The following is a 17230-nucleotide window of genomic DNA, read 5'->3' as shown; positions in this document are numbered from 1 at the left end:
TCAAACTCTCTAAAAATGCCTAGAATGCAAGGTTTTGCACCATTCATTTCATACCCTCCAAAAAAAAAATAGTTTGCCTCACTAAAATAAGATGCCTAGCTACGGCCTTGAGTACATATTGTACAAAGTCAAAATACCAATTACAATTTGTACAATTTTTTTGTACAAATTATAATTTGTTCAAAATGATAACTTGTACTCTATTATGGTTTGATCTAGTTCTCAGATGTTATAAACAATAGGTCAATTATTATATTTAGTGTATGGAACAAACAAAGTTGTACATATAAAAAGAAGATGTGGTATGATTGTCAATACCGGAGACAACTGTCTACAAGAGACCAAAATGACACAGAAATTAACAACTTTAGGTAACCGTACGGCCTTCAACAATGAGCCATGTCTGCCTGGCTGTGTTTATATTACATTGGCCTCAATTTCATGGCTTATTGCTCAATGTTGATTTTGTGGTTGGATGTCAGGCACTGCTAGCAACAGGACCACTATATTTGGTGAATATAATGATTATAGGGTGTACATGTCTGTCTAGCTTGGTTTATTTTACTCACTCGGCTCTGACCTTGATAATGTTAAGTTTATGTATAAACCTTCACATTAAAGACTTTCATCTGCATTTGTTTGCACCTGTTGTGTAGGGGTTGTCGTTTGTTGTGGTTCACAAGTGTTTATCCTTTCTTGTTTTTTTTGTGTATGGATTAGTTTTGGTTTTTCTGTTTGAATTGTTCAACACTAGTCATTCTGGGGCCCTTTATAGCTTGCTGTTCAGTGTTAGGGTATTACATCTATGGTGTTAGCCAATGCTCTGTGTCGAGGCTGTACTTTGACTATTGTACTTTGACCTATAATTGTTTACTTTTCATACATTGTGACTTGGATGGAGAGTTGCCTAATTGGCATACCACTTCTACTTATATCTATTTCAACATAAATTCAGGCATAAGTAAATTAGGCGAGACATTTCAGAGTGTACACTGTCTTGACAGGAAGGTTAACATAGTAAAGTTTAGTTTCAGTATCGAGAATATTTACACCACAACCAGTTTAGCTTAATACGAACATAGTCTCAGACATTTAAATTATTTGATTTGCATGAAGGTAAAAACTGAAAGTCTTTCTGATGCATACTATTACTGTTTATCCTTTTTTGAATAATATGTTTTGTGTTCGGAAAAATAGGATAAAAATGTTTATAAATATTAAATATATATGAAAAAGTGAACAAATATGTATTTTAATAATTAAGGATTTATATGCCTTAATAAGGAAAATGAAATGTCGTTGAAATGATTTTAAAACTAGGACTAGGTCTAGATACAATTTTATTCAAAATAATAAAATAAAAGAGCATTTCAAACTTTATAAACAAAACATGTCTGATATGATTTTTCATTTTTCTCACCACTTATATGACTTGACACTATCATCAATCCAGTTTCTCTGTTGATGTCTATAGCATAAGGTTGTTTGATTCCATCAGCATCTGATAGTATTGTCTTACTGGTTTTACCATCTGGTGATACTACCACGATACTGTTGTTTACAGAAGAAGCTATATAAACAAAACTATTTTTGTCTAATGCAAGTCCTCGTGGTTCGCCAATGTCTTGATGCTGAAATGTCCACAGAAGTTCTCCTGTAACTTTGTAACAGCAAACTTTATTTGCACTGTTATTGGTACCATAGATATTTCCTTGGAATAATGAAATACAATATACTCCTCTCATTCCTTCTATGATTGTATGAGACATGTCACTCAGATTCACTGTAGTACACTGGCTGTTACTATCACTGATTACCAAAGTTTTACCATCACTTGCTACTCCATAACAGCCATGATCAAGTTGAATTGATTGAATAATTTTACTTCTATTTACATCCACCAGGACTGTCACTCGTCCTAATGCGACAGCCACAGTATTATTCATGACAAGGCAATCATCAAATGGACATTCTGTGAATGTTACTACTTTTCTGATAAAAATGCCATCATTACTGAACAACAATAGTTGGGTTTTGTTGTTATCAAGTATTATAAATTTACCATCAGGTAATATAAGACAGGCAAATATATTTAAAGACTTTATATCTTTTGGAATTGTCAGTCTTGTCAACAAGGATGGTTTTATTTGTTCCACTCCAGGAACTTTTGGAATCATGTGCTGGGCTTGATCTTTTCTTCCCGCCTTTAATTTTAGAGTAGAAGTGGTAGTATTGATATTAATATTTCCAAATGAATTGACATCATGTAAAATAGATTGTAGAGCAGATGAAAGGTTGACCTCTAGATTTTTTTCGATGAAGTGATCTCCACTTTCTAAATCTTCTATGTATTTTGTCGTTTGTGATGTAATTTTCTCAATCTCTCTTAGAGCAATAAACATTTGTAGCTCTGTAGTATATTGTGTCGTTTCGGAAAACTGACTCTGCATTTGGTTTATCTGACTGGCCCGCTGTTCCATTTGTTGTATGATACTGGCCATGGTTGATTTAAGCTGTGAATGTTTAGACTCTAGGTCATTAAGTAAGTCTTGTTCTAATTTGTTTAAGTAATCATCAATCGACTTCCTCGTATACCGTATTTTCTCAATTGCTATGGTGTTCTGGGTATCGGAGGTAGTGATCCTGGTTTGCAGATACTTTATGGCTGCATCTATGTTTTCCTTCACAATCTTTAAATCTTTTTCAAAAAGTTGCACTGAGGCAGATGATTTGACTTGCTGAAGGATATCTGACAAAGGTTTCATTTCTTGACAACTATTGTGTTTATCAGTGACACACTGAACACAGCATGGACAGGCATGGAAAGAACAGTAAAGTTCAAACTTCTTCTTGTGGTCTTGACACTGGCTACTTATTTCTTGCATGAATTTAGGTAACTTTTGGTAATCATCAGCTGACATGGTTTTATGGTTTTTAGACAGATGTGACTTGCTGTGAGGTTTTTCACAGTCTGCACAAAATAAAACCTCGCATTCTGTGCACCAGATGACTGCTGAATTGGAGATTCCATCGTCATTGCAAATTGTACAAAGTTGTTTGACTGATGAGGCCATTACTTTTTCTCTTTACATCTGAAATATATGGATAAAAGCTCTCTAATATGAATATGCTGGGAGTGAATGGGTTATATAACAAATAGTTTGCCGAAAATTATTACTGTATTAAGTAATCAGTATTATGAATAGATTCTTCATGTCCCAAAACATATGCTATAGCTATATATTATATGGAAACTGTAAAAAGAAAAAAAAGAAAAAAAAGGGATCAGCAAGACAAGATCTTCAAAAGTGCAGCTATCCAAAATTATCAGTTGACTTCTTGAAGGAACTTAAATGACGACTTTTTTTCATTTTTGTTTTGTTTTCACGTACTATATTAAAAACTATATTGAAAAGATAGATTTATGGAATGAAAAATTGATCAATAAGTACTACATATCTACAAAAGGCCAAATAGAAGAAATTGTTAGTCCGCTCCCTGTAAGAATTATTAAGAACTTTAAATTGACCGAAACACAAACTCTATTTGATTGAAGAGGTATGTCAACTTCTCATATGAGTTATTGTCTTTTAAGATGAATTTTCATGTCCCATCCCCATCTAGGGGGTATTATTTTTTTCGATCTGTGTGTCCGTCGTTTGTTCAGTCATTCTTTCGTCTGGCTGTCTGTCTGTCCCACAACAGATTCAAGGTTTTGGGCAAGTTAGTTTTTGATGTATTTAGTTTAAGTCCAATTGATTTGAAACTTATTTCACACATTGCATATGCTATAACCTGTCTTATGCTTATGTTAAATTAGAGTTTGATCCCAGTTTCACAGTCCACTAAACATAGCAAATGACAGTGCTAGTGGAGGTTAAAGTGTATTTTAAAGTTTTTGGTCAGGGTAGTTTTTCAGTTTTTGATAATAATTGAAATCCAATCAACTTGAAACTTTGTACATATGGTCCCTATGATATGATCTTCCCAATTTAAACGCCAATTTAGAGTTTTGACCTTAATTTCACGGTCCACTGAACATAGAGAATGGTAATGGGAGCGGGTCATCTATGTACCATGGACACATTCTTGTTCCTTTTTAGTTTTGTTTTGGGAACGAAAGGTATGTTTGCATAAGAAAACTTCAAACAGCAAAAATTATCAGCTTTACTAGATCTACAAATAAGTCATATCTGAAATTGATAGTTAACTTAAATGATATTTTATCCATTTTTGAAAATCAAAAGCAGAGTGACCATAAACAACAAACTTAAAAATAATCAGTCAAACATCTACTCTATATATAATCTTGGAGAGTCCACCCAGGTATTTATGAAGTTGCACCGAATGATCAAGTTCAGAGACTCATAATTTCTAACCTGAAGTTCATTCTCGGAGTGACACTGAGAAATTAAAATATATAGAAAAAAAAAGAGTTAAATTTTTGTACTGTGTCAGAATAATATATCAAATAAAGTAAATTTTCCCTTTCTTGTGTTGGACATTTATTATGTTTTTACTTTCTGTTTTAAACAATCAATGATTTCTTGTGTTATGTATTGATATACTATTGCCAGAGTTAAATGAAATTTTGATTTTAGTTATTTAAATAAATGTGCAATTGAATTATTTTAACATTCTTACCATGAACATGTTGACGGAAAGGAATTTGAACAGGGAAGTAAAATGTCCAATATCTGGGACACTTCCGTATACTAGTATTATTGATTCAAATAGAAATTCTTATCCCAACAGTTAAATGTCTTTGTATGAATATAAATTTGATACACTAATATATTTTTTTTTATTTAAATGCGTGTTTTTTTCATACTTACTTAAAACACTCAACATTTTTTAAAGAATCTCCAATGCGTAATCACACAAATATGATAAATATTGTTTTTTACATTCAATTAAAACAACTTACATATTTTTTTAATTTATTAAACATCTTAAAAAAATATCAATTTTGAATAAGTTTTAGTATAACCAAGGATTTGTATAGTTAGTCTAACTATACAAATCCTTGGTATAACTTAGTTAAACTTTTTTAATGACAATACATGTAACCCCTCAAGGCAGATGAAGAACTGCATGATTTAAATTATAGAAACAAAACATTACCTGAATCTGGAATAATTTTGAATTCTGGAAAATTGATAAGAAATGTGTGATGAAAAAATGAGACACTAAGGATGAGGGGGTAGTTAGTTTATACAGAAATAAAAGCAAACGTAATTTGAATCTAAGTCGTGCAAGAAGGGCTAAACCCCTAAAGTTGGTTAGTTTGCATCATACATTTCTTTTCGGTTTAACATAGTTTGAAATTATTCCAGAATCAAATATTTGCTTTTTTAAAAGTTCAATTACTTCTTAAAAAGGAAACATGTTTGGACAAGACATTTCATTCAGAAATACTTGTGATAATAATATATTTTTTTGGAACCTCCCCTAAAAATTAATAATGACCGCTTAAATAAACACTATTTGTATTTTCAGTCAATTTAGGTCAAAAAATTTCATAATCTTCGTGTGTTTTTGGCATATTTAACCTTGGCCGCCATCCACTATTCAAACAGTTTTTATATTGATGAATTCTATATCAAAATTGGAATTTTTTGGTTACAAAACATTTTGGATCGTAGATGGCGGCCAAAGTTTTCTTAAAGCTTTTAGGTCTGAAAATTGCACAAAATCGACATATTTTGACAAAAAGTCTAAAATGGGCCTACTTTGGAGAATATTGTATACCTAAACTACATAAGTGTCCTTACAAACAACGGTATATTGCTGGGTCTTTCAAATGCTCCACGGAACCTCTTTCTAAATTATTAACATATATTTTATCAGCAATCGAAGACGGGCTTCAAAGTTATTGTGAAACTGCCTATTTAGAGATGGAGTGAATCAGATGAAGATACTTCAAAAATCCGAAGATATTTTATAGTACATACAATCTAACTCTCTTTCATCTTGCAATAGTATTAAAACATTTATGGCTTTTCTACACTTTACACAAGTATTCCACATTCCAAACTAAAAGACAAATTGAAAGAGTTGACATTGCTTTGTTTCATAAAAAAGAATGGCCAACGTAGATACAAGTTTCTTGTCTTAGGGAGGGATAAATCCTACTTTGTAAAGGATCACTCTGATTCAAACAAAACATTCTCTGAAACTGACATTATCAAAATGCTTGATTTCTTGATTGACAACATATTTGTCACGTTCGGAGGACGTGTTTTTCAACAGACTCTCGGCATTCCAATGGGAACCAATTGCGCCACTCTTCTTGCCGACTTGTTTCTTTATTATTATGAGGCTAACTTCACACGGGAACTTCTTAGGAAGAAAGATAAGAAGTTAGCATTATCCTCTAAATCTTCTTTCCGCAATATAGATGATGTTCTTTCACTGAATAATTCAAAATTTGGTGACTATGTTGATCGCATCTATCCAATCGAACTAGAGATAAAGGATACAACAGATACAGTTAAGTCGGCCTCATATCTTGAATTACATCTAGAAATTGACGGTCGGTTGAAAACAAAACTTTACGATAAAAAAGATGATTTCAGCTTTCCAATTGGGAACTTTCCATTTCTAAGTTGCAACATTCCATCAGCACCTACATACGGGGTATATATCGCCAAATTGATACGATATTCCCGTGCTTGCGTTTCCTATCATGATTTTCTTGATAGAGGGTTGCTGCTCACAAGGAAGCTATTAAACCAAGAGATCTAATTGGTGAATCTTCGTAAATTTTACGGACGCCATCACGAGGTGGTTGACCGTTATGGAATAACCGTTTCATAAATGATATCGGATATGTTCCTTACGTCGTAACTACAATCCCGGCCTTCCCTTTCATGAATGTGACCTACCGAATAAGACTATTTTCCGGATAATTTGTTATAACATAAGCAACACGACGGATGCCACATGTGGAGCAGTATCTCAGTGTTTTCCCTTCCGGAGCACCCGAGATCACCCCCAGTTTTTACTGAATGGGGTTATTGATGCTTATTCTTTAGTTTTCTATGTTGTGTGTACTATTGTTTGTCTGATTGTCTTTTTCATTTTTAGCCTTGGCGTTGTCAGTTTATTTTCGATTTATGAGTTTGACTGTCCCTTCGCCAGTATCTTTCGTCCCTCTTTTAATGAAAAGAACTGCCGACGTATTTAGCATTAAGGCTTTTGAAATAGACCCATTTACGAACCAAATTATGACCTTTTTTCCACATGCACTTGTTTCTGTCAATGTGGGGTTTAGGTAAAATGACAGAAAGTCACAGGGCAAAAAGTCAAAGGCCATAAAGTCACAAATGTGGTAGGACAAAAAGTCAAAGGACAAAAAGTCACAAATAATATGTTGACAATTGTTTGAATATATAAGAGAAATATCTTGAAATATTTACTTTTTAATACATATATTCACATTAACGTTTAGGAAATGTGTCATTATACTTGAAAAATGAAGATTTATTTAATTTTAATCATGCAAAAGAAAGACTTCTTGGCACCATGAAGCCATTTAAGTGCCAAGCCACTTTGATATTTAGTTTTTTTAACAATTATTTGATTTACTTTGATATTTTTTTGATAAATTTTGTTTACAAAGTTAGATTTTAATACAAAATTATTTTTGTAGAAAAAAGCGTTTTTTATTCAAAGAAAATAGTCAGAAAAAATGAATTGTGACTTTTTTATCCTGTGACTTTCTGTCCTACATTTGGCGTTTACTATCCACACACGTACGAAAGATTTTTTGTACGGGTGTGGATAGTAAACCCCACATTGACAGAAACAAGTGCGGTGTGTTGACATTTATGAACATTTACGGTAATTGCAGGTGCTCGATAGTTATCTCCCCTTAAAATTCTTCAATTTAGGAGGTGATTTCATTGACAACAGATTTGTTGAAAAATGGAGTCGTAATATTAAAAATTATTTTGAATAGTTCAAATCACTAGCTAGTCATTAATTGCATTTAAATTATCAACATGTCTGCAAAGCATTTGATGCCAGAAGTCAATGCTGCCGTAGAGAGACTTCTGGAGCTAGGTAAAGTCCGTTTGTCAGTTTATGAACGTGCTAAACAGTGCAAAAAATATTAGAGATTTTCAAAATTATAAAAAAATTATCGAAATGATAGTCAAGTTCAGAAATCTCCTATTGATGCACACTACATATTCTGTTGAAAAAATTATTCCTTTTGTATTCTTCTTTAAAAGCATACCATTTATCATAGTCCGAGATTACTCTGACGTCGGACGGCTGTTTAGCATGTAAATGAGACAATGGGTCTCTGAAAAATGTTAAAATATACAAAATTAAAGGTTTGGCAGGTAGGTGAAACTTACATAAATGAAGAGATAAATGAAAACTGAAGAGATTGATGCCCGATTTATATAATTCCAAGGCCCTCAGTCGGCTCCAGAAGCGAGGAAGTAGCGCATCTATTTTGGGTGGGCAAATATCCACTTTTTGATATGGGACAAGCTCTGACGTCCCACGGCCCCAGCTTGTCTGGCTAAACAGCCGTCAGACGTCAGAGTAATCTTGGACTACATTAATCAGTGCAACCACCTTTCTTAGAAAAAAAGATTATTATAAAGATCATGGCCAAAACTGGCAAAAGGAGTCTGAAATAACTCTGACGTCCAACAGATGTTTTACGAGTCAAGCTGGGGATGTGGGATGTCAAAGCTCGTCCCATCTCAAAAAGTGGAAATTTGCCTGTGCATGCTTGTCACTTCTAATGTCGACTAACTGTAGATAAAACTTACATAAATGAAGAGGTAAATGAAAAATGAACAAATTGATACCTGATTTTTATAATTCCAAGGCAGTTAGTCGGCACCAGAAGCGACATAGCAGCGCATTTGTTTTGGACGACAAATATCCACTTTTTTTTTATATGAGACGAGCTCTGACATCCCACCACCCCAGCTTGTTTGGCAAAACAGCTGTTGGACGTCAGAGTACATGTAATCTCGGACTAGGCCAAAAGTATTTGTCAGCTGCATATTTTTGTATATTCAAATGTATTTCATATAAAATCAATCTTTTTCCAAAAAATATGTAAAGGTATTTATGGTTTGGATTTTTATAAGCAAGGTTTTAAATACGTAAAACTGTCTTTAAGGATAATATTTAAGATTTAAGACATAAAGCTTTATTTAAAGTCTGTATAAGCATTACAAGTACAAACATAAGCTTTGAAGGGCTTTTAAACCGACAAGTAAAACAAAACATACATGTCAAGTCATGCACACATAAATTAAACATATAAAGCAAGGTTCATATCAGTATATAAACATGCAGCACAAATGTTTTTTAAGCATACTGTACAAGTTAAACACACATAAAAACATACAATTATGGTATAAAAAACACAAAAAGCAAAAATAAAATGGTTTGCACATTAAAAGCACATATAGATTAGTTAGTTACTAATATTAGCACAAAGCAGCAGAAGGACTATAATAAAAATAACAAAATAATTTTGCCATGCTGAAAATAAAGCATTAAACCAAAAAAATGAACAGAAATTAACTGCTTTAGCAGGCAAAACATTGGCATGAGCTGCCAGACCAAGAATTTATCAAGTTCTTGAATTGATTTAAAGATGATTGCTTACGTAGCTCATCTGGCAGCTCATTCCAAAGCTTAGCACCACCTGTATACATTGAAGATTGTAGGCCGTATGTAGTTGTTCTTACATGTGGTAGGTCGGCTGTATTCTGGTATCTGAAAGAGTAAGTGTTTTCCTTTAAGTGTATTAGATCACGGACATGTACAGGACAATATTTATTAATAATTTTGAAAACTTTAATAGCCAATGATTGTTCATTTGGTCATACAAATGTAGCTTTGTCTTCAGTGGTTTTAGTTTTCTGTAGATAACATTTTTTGTAAGTAAGGATTTATGAACTATACAAATCCTTGATGTAAACACGGATGATAAAATTATTTTGTTTAAACAACACTTGATTGGAAATATAAAAACAATGTTATATGATTTTTCAGCTGATCGCATGAAGTATGAAGAATTTGGATTTCTGGATAAAGATGTTGTCAATATAGACAAAGTCATTGATTCCATGCATGAACTGGTATGTACATGTACATGTATTTCTCATATGATATTCTTTTTTTCCCATAGAATCAAACCCATGTTCTAACAGTCTGCACCAAAAACTTTTATTAACTACTAGTCTGAAGACCAATATACTTACATTTTTCTTATTGGTCCAAATAAGGTTTTGCCAAAACTTACTAGTCCCAATGAAATTTTACTAGTCTGGGGCATCGGACTAGTAGCTAACCGTGCAGACTGTCTAATTGCAATAGAACATGGGCTGCAATTGATTCCCAATTGAAATTGCAACCTCAGGTTTTACTTTGGTACACCACTGAAGAGCAAAATAGACATTAAATTTGTGTTTGTGTGTATTGCTAGGAAATTAGTTTAAACCATTTTAAAAGTAATTTAATATGTATCTGTTAACTTCCCTTTTTTTTTTTTTTATCTTGAAACAGTTGATTTTTAATATGGTTTTGGATGCAAAAGTTTTAAATTATCCTATTAGAATCGAAATAGTTCTATCATACCATCCTCTATTTTTGAGGGCCCTCATGGGGTTTTTGATTATGTGATTACTTGGCCGTTTTTTTAATGATTATTTGATTATTAAGCCAAATATTTCATGATTATTTGATTACCTAGGACTGTATTTTTAGTTTATGATTATTTGATTACTAAAGATAAGCAAATATTTAATGATTATGTGATTATATTGGCAAAAAAATGGTGATTATGTGATTACTAGGACCCCCCCATGAGGGGCCTCATTTTTATGAAAACATATCTGACTCAGTATAGACAAATATAATACCTAACCATGTTACTAGTAAAATGAGCATAGAGCATGATATAATTATTTCATAAATATTATAAAGGTGAAATAATATTTGTGAAAACCAACATTAACATGATATATTAAGTAGAATATTGTTTTATCAACTATTTCATTCACCATATTATTATTATATTTTCAGGAAAAGGAAAGAAGAGGGGCTCATGATTTACTAGAAACAGAAACAATACATGCCAGTATTCTCAGGCATAAATTACAGTTCCTACCACCATCAATTAAATCTGAGATAAAAGGTAAAATAGACATTGAAGATGAATTTCATCATTTTCATGTCCAAATATACTGTAATATACTAAGAATATTAATTAAGTTCAAATTTTTGCTTTTTAAATGTAAAGAATATTTTTTTAAAGTTTCAATTTATTGCAGAAACAATAAAAATAAGAAGAATTCATGTTCTACAAGTAAGACCAAAATTTTTAACAATTTCATGACTATTTTAAAAGTACAGTTAACTCTCGTTGTCTCGAACTGGGTTGACTCGAAATTTCGGATGAGTCGAAGTTTTCACGTGGTCCCAAACTTTGTTCCATTTAAATGTGTGTAATTCGACTACTTATGAGTTGAAATTGGATGTGTTGAAATTTCAGTTGAGTCGAACTAAATTTATGATCACAAGGTTAACAAAAGCATTCAAAATTCAATATTTATTTCGAACTAATACACATATGTCAAAACATGACCTCCGGCATTTAAATGGATTGAAGAGTTAATCTGACAATACACGTGTAATTACATTTCCAATCACTGACCACTGTATTGATTTATGACATGCTATTTCCAAGAGTGTTTACCTAAGATTATCTTTAATAGAATTTTTATAAATAATTAATGATACATTATTAATGTTCATGAAAAAGTATTTAAAATGTTTACAAAACAATTAATTGTGGTTTACACTAATGAGCTTGGGTGTGTATAAAGTAAGGATTATGACTTCCGTTGATGATCACCTACAAACTACTCAATCGGCTTCTTTAATCTTGTTGTGTTTTCTTTTATTAAAAGAAAGAGTGAGATAAATAAAAATGAAGAGGAATCTAAATTTTTTTAAGTCTTTTGTATCCGAGAATAAACAATTTTGTCAACTTTAAACGACCTGAATAACGAAACTATCGATTGGAAATTACTCTCTCGAATAAAAGCCATAGGAAACAATTGTAACTGAAACAATTGAATAAGTAAAAACAATGTTATTATAATAATGAAAGACCATGACATGCAAATACATGAATCTGATACCAGAATATCGATCCCCTTCCCATATTCACCCGGATTTATTTTAGCTTTACCATGCTAAGCAAGAGTTGTGTCCCTTGTTCTGTCAACTTCAGGTTTTTGTTTGAGTCGAACTATGTGTATCTCGAAATATTTATCCGGTCCGGCTGACTTCGAAATAACGAGAGTTGACTGTATTATATCTTATTGCATGTATCAAATTACCAAAAATATGAAAGCACTAATCAGTAAGATTTTTTTTTTATGATTGTAGAAGCTGTATATTCAGCCAGACAAGACAATGCTGAAGCTTTAGACAATTTAAAGAAGAAGTTAGAATCTATAAATAACAATATAAAATATCTAGAGGAGAGACAACATGACCTGGAGGGTGATTATAGTACTTTACTGTAAGTTTGACTTTCTAGACCTTACAAGACTTAAAACATAAACCATTCATGTTTACTGGCTTTTATTGCAACTGATCAGCTGCATTTAATTTCATTAGAGATACTTTAAATTCTGAATTTTTTGTGATGTTTTTAAATTTATACATCAAGACAGTTGTCACAAAAACAAATGTAGCATTTTAAATTTTGATAAAATTATTTTTTTGCAGCATGCCTCTAGTATGGGAGGTGACAGAACCAAAGGGTTTTAAAATTGATATTTGATGCTTTTCTGCTAAGCACACAGCATTAAGGAGTATGAGCAATTACTGGTCAGCTTGGAGTCAGAATAATGTGGATTGGGTGCATTTCTTCCTGCATAATGTTACCTTGTGAACTAGCATGTCAGTCAAATAACAAGCAGGGTTAATATTCATATTACATTTACTTATTTTTGTCCTCAATATGCATGTAATTTGCCGCTGAGCTAAGCAGCTATCCATCATTATTTCAAATCACCAGTTGGCCAAAACAGCCAAAGTTGATTTACCATTAAAAATGCTTGGTACAGGTCCATTTTACTGCCATTGAGAAAATGCCTGAAATGTCTTTTTTAAGATGTAAGATTGTGTATAGAAATTATAAAGAAATAAATGTATTTCTTTCAGGCCAGAAAGAATTTCAGCATCAAAGGAACATGAAGATATCATTCAAGAACTTAATGAGAAAATGGCAGAGAAAGCTGGGTAAGTTTAATTATAATTACATTTCATGTATGTTTTGTAATAATACGCTATTTTGATTGGCTAACAGCAATCTCATGTCATTCTGAAATTGACCTTCATTTCAAAATGAAATGTAACATTCATGCTGACATGAGCTTCAACAATAAAGTTCACAGGTAAAAAGAAAAACTTGATAAAAATCATGTTTTCGTGATCCTATCAAACAAATGTAATTATAAGTATTGAATGCTTATTTTAGTAATTTTAAAGGGTTGAAAAACTTTGACTGCGATTTTTATGCCCCACCTATGATAGTAGAGGGGCATTATGTTTTCTGGTCTGTGCCTCCGTTCGTTCGTCCGTCTGCGTCCGTTCGCTTCAGGTTAAAGTTTTTGGTCAAGGTAGTTTTTGAAGAAGTTGAAGTCCAATCAACTTGAAACTTAGTACACATGTTCCCCATGATATGATCTTTCTAATTTTAATGCCAAATTATAGTTTTGACCCCAATTTCGTGGTCCACTGAACATAGAAAATGATAGTGTGAAGTTCAGGTTAAAGTTTTTGGTCAAGGTAGTTTTTGATGAAGTTAAAGTTACATCAACTTGAAACTTAGTACACATTTTCCCTATGATATGATTTTTCTAATTTTAATTCCAAATTAAAGGTTTAACCCCAATTTTCACAGTCCACTGAACATAGAAAATGATAGTGCGAGTGGGGCATCCGTGTACTATGGACACATTCTTGTTTTTTTTTAAACCCTTTTAAATAGAATAATATCATGTCATGATCTTATTTTAGACTTCAGATTGTTCTTAATGAAACAAGAGACCAAGTGAGACAGACAAACCAGAACGTAAGTTTCATGCTTAAATTATTTTTTTATTTATTTCTTTTTGCTATAACACAAGTTTTCCAGTCCTTTTTTTTTAATCTTTCATACTCAACTAAGAAGAGAATTTATATTGAAAGCTGTTAAAATAATGAGACTTTACAAGTTAAATTAGAAGACCATGTATTAGGTATAAGACATATATTTGTACTAACTACTTGGATATAAACATGAAGGTTTTGATATATATTTCTAAACACATAAGTATATTTATAGACAAACAAACCTTCATGACCATGAGGTATTACTCTTTCACTAAAAGTGTTGACCTTAATCATGAACTTCTTCATTATATAATAATTAACCTCAACACTGGCATTCAAAGAAGTAAAAATGCCATTTAGCACATCTATATATTCTAATTCAAAACCATAGAATATTACATTAAAAATACTTCCCAACCCTACAAGAACCTCATTGAAAGTTATGGTCGTTGAAAAAACTTACTACACCATCATGTATAAATATTGCTTTTGTGCTTACAATCATCATAGAGATTCTGAGAAGTTTGTAGGATTTGTGTTTAATTGTAGTTTTTCTTTGTCTTCAGATTGTAGATTTAGAAGATGGTATTTTACAATTGAAAGAAGATTTGATTCATGAAAGAACAGAAGCTAGACATGAGAAAAAGAAACTTAAACAACTTGTTGTAAGTGTCCATGTCAAATAACTTAAACAACTGGTTGTAAGTGTCCATGTCAAATAACTTAAACAACTGGTTGTAAGTGTACATGTCAAATAGAAACTTAAACAACTGGTTGTAAGTGTCCATGTCAAATAGAAACTTAAACAACTGGTTGTAAGTGTCCATGTCAAATAACTTAAACAACTGGTTGTAAGTGTCAATGTCAAATAGAAACTTAAACAACTGGTTGTAAGTGTCCATGTCAAATAGAAACTTAAACAACTGGTTGTAAGTGTCCATGTCAAATAGTTACCAATACTGCTATTTGCTATACAATAAGTATATGAAAATAAGACAAATTTTCACCGTAAAAGGAGGATATGAACATCTGTAGTTGTATGGTCTTTAGATATGAGGGAAACTGGTAAAGTAAGACTTAAGAAGCCCAAGCATGACAAAATGTTAAACAATGCTACAGAGAAAACCAACAGCCTGATTTATGTGGAAATCAGCAAACAAAATACAAATAAGACAGACAACAACCGACCACAATCACTGAATAAAAGGCTCCTGAATTAGGATAGGCACATAATGAATGATGCGAGTTGGAATGTTTGTGAGCTGTCAACCCTTCTCTAACCTAAGATAAAAGTTTTGTAGTACAACATAAGAATAAACTATAAAAATCAATTGTCAAAGGGGTTGGTGATTCTCTCCTGGCACTCCAACTTCCTCCACCAATAAAACTGACTGCCATGAAATAGCACAATATTGTTGAAAGTGTTGTTAGACACCAATTAATCAATCAATCATTTGTCAAAGGTTTGACTCATCAGATAGACACTATTATTACAGGGTCCAAAAATTACTCCAAAAATAGACAAACAACACGAGGTATTGATCTAAGAGCACTCACAGTTAAGCCAGTTAGTTTCATGGCCATTTTTTTGTTGATTTGTCAATTCTAGTACATAATCTTTTTTTTTTCTTATTTCAGTCAGACACAAACTCAAAAACAAAAATGCAGAAAGAAGAGAATGTTGTTATGAAAAAGTAAGTTGTTGTATAGTACTTGGTAACTTAACAATTGACATGAAAATTCATACTATAAAAAAGGAATTCATGCTATAAAAAATATAATCCTTCGAAAAAGATATGTACCAGTAATATTTGAATTGAGAGAAGAAAGCTCCCTTCCAACATTTCAATTTGTTCTTTGTCACTAAAGTAATGATTAAAGTAAGGTACCTCTAAATTTTGAAATACAAAAATGTGTTTTTTGAACCATCAGAATTAAAGGAATTTTTAACATGTCAGGCAGCTGAAATTTAATTGTTGAAATTATTTAACAATTGCAATATTCATATTTTTATTTCTAGGGAATTAGATCTTATTCATGAAAAGTTGGTAGACAATGAAGGCCAATTAGATGCTGTGAGAAAGGTAAGGTGTTTTCTATATAGCTCCATCAATTCCCTACAAATAATAAAAAGGAAATGATAGAAAGAAAATTTGTATAATGTAAAAGACTATAATTCAACTTTGCTTTGACAAAGAAGATGTGGTATAAGTACCAATGGCGACAACTCTCCATCAAAGCAAATGGTTGTAGGTCAAAGTACTGCCTTCGACACAGAGCCTTGGCTCACACTGAACAACAATCTACATAGGGCCCCAAAAATGACAAGTGTAAAACCATTTAAACAGGAAAACCAACGGTCTAATTTATATTGGAATGGAAAACACATATGAACCACATAAACAAACGTCAACCACTGACAAGCCTTTCAAGGTATGTGATACAGTGATATTTTTTTTTAATCAAGCTCTGTTAGATTTTTACAATTTAGGTTACTCCTTACCGGAAGATTAAAAGGGAGATAATACATACATTTAATCTCTAATGCTATTATTATGGGTGCAATCAACAGTTTTTTTCTATGACGTCATATTTTGAGGGACCATGTATAAGTGACCCTTAGTGGTGGACTGATTAATAAAGATACTTGTATAAAACTAGATATCACTGGAATCAGAATGTTCTCTAATTTATAATGAAATAAAAAAAAAGTGTACTTTTAATAGTATAAAAAAGTTTTATCCAGAGAAACTGGGAAAAACATTGCCTAATTTAAGCTTAAAAAACCTGAAATCAGGTCATGTGCACACCCCTGAAGACATGATACCTGCACATTTTTCATAATCAAAGTTGTATGAATTTCATAGATTTTTACCTGGTCTTTCAAAAAATTCATGCTTCAGGATACGTTCGCCTGCTCCGAAAATAGCTACAGTGGCTGCAAATAAGTTTTCAATTTTCACTGCCAAAAAAACAGACTGTTTACAGTGTTGTCTCCCCTCAAAACATGTATATTTAATCTAATTTTTTAAATTATTTTAATCATTCAACCTGCTTTAATTGAAGTTAATTAACA

The 17230-nt window shown here is 32.0% G+C and overlaps 2 protein-coding genes across 6 annotated transcripts in view; one reads left to right on the top strand and one right to left on the bottom strand.

Moving 5' to 3' along the window:
* Positions 1–978: 978 nt before the first annotated feature.
* Positions 979–4707, bottom strand: LOC143069178 (uncharacterized). The gene is made up of 2 exons (XM_076243685.1): positions 4645–4707; positions 979–3092 (listed from the first exon to the last, which is right to left on the bottom strand). Exon 2 carries the CDS (start codon positions 3072–3074, stop codon positions 1371–1373), a length of 1704 nt encoding a protein of 567 aa, XP_076099800.1. The 5' UTR covers positions 3075–3092; positions 4645–4707; the 3' UTR covers positions 979–1370.
* A 3200-nt stretch (positions 4708–7907) lies between these two features.
* Positions 7908–17230, top strand: part of LOC143069177 (uncharacterized) — a 34839-nt gene continuing 25516 nt past the window's right edge. For all 5 annotated transcript variants that reach the window (XM_076243684.1, XM_076243682.1, XM_076243680.1 and 2 more), the window contains exons 1-9: positions 7908–8067; positions 10036–10121; positions 11068–11179; positions 12439–12574; positions 13222–13299; positions 14080–14134; positions 14721–14819; positions 15793–15848; positions 16175–16238. In XM_076243684.1, the coding sequence (XP_076099799.1) occupies positions 8007–8067; positions 10036–10121; positions 11068–11179; positions 12439–12574; positions 13222–13299; positions 14080–14134; positions 14721–14819; positions 15793–15848; positions 16175–16238 (747 nt within the window). In that variant the 5' untranslated portion in view covers positions 7908–8006. The remainder of the gene's footprint in view (positions 8068–10035; positions 10122–11067; positions 11180–12438; positions 12575–13221; positions 13300–14079; positions 14135–14720; positions 14820–15792; positions 15849–16174; positions 16239–17230) is intronic.

This window comes from Mytilus galloprovincialis, chromosome 3 (assembly GCF_965363235.1).
Source record: "Mytilus galloprovincialis chromosome 3, xbMytGall1.hap1.1, whole genome shotgun sequence".
NCBI classification, from domain to species: Eukaryota; Metazoa; Mollusca; class Bivalvia; order Mytilida; family Mytilidae; genus Mytilus; species Mytilus galloprovincialis.
The sequence above is the reverse complement of the archived record's forward strand: the minus strand, read 5'-3'. Positions and strand labels throughout refer to the sequence as shown.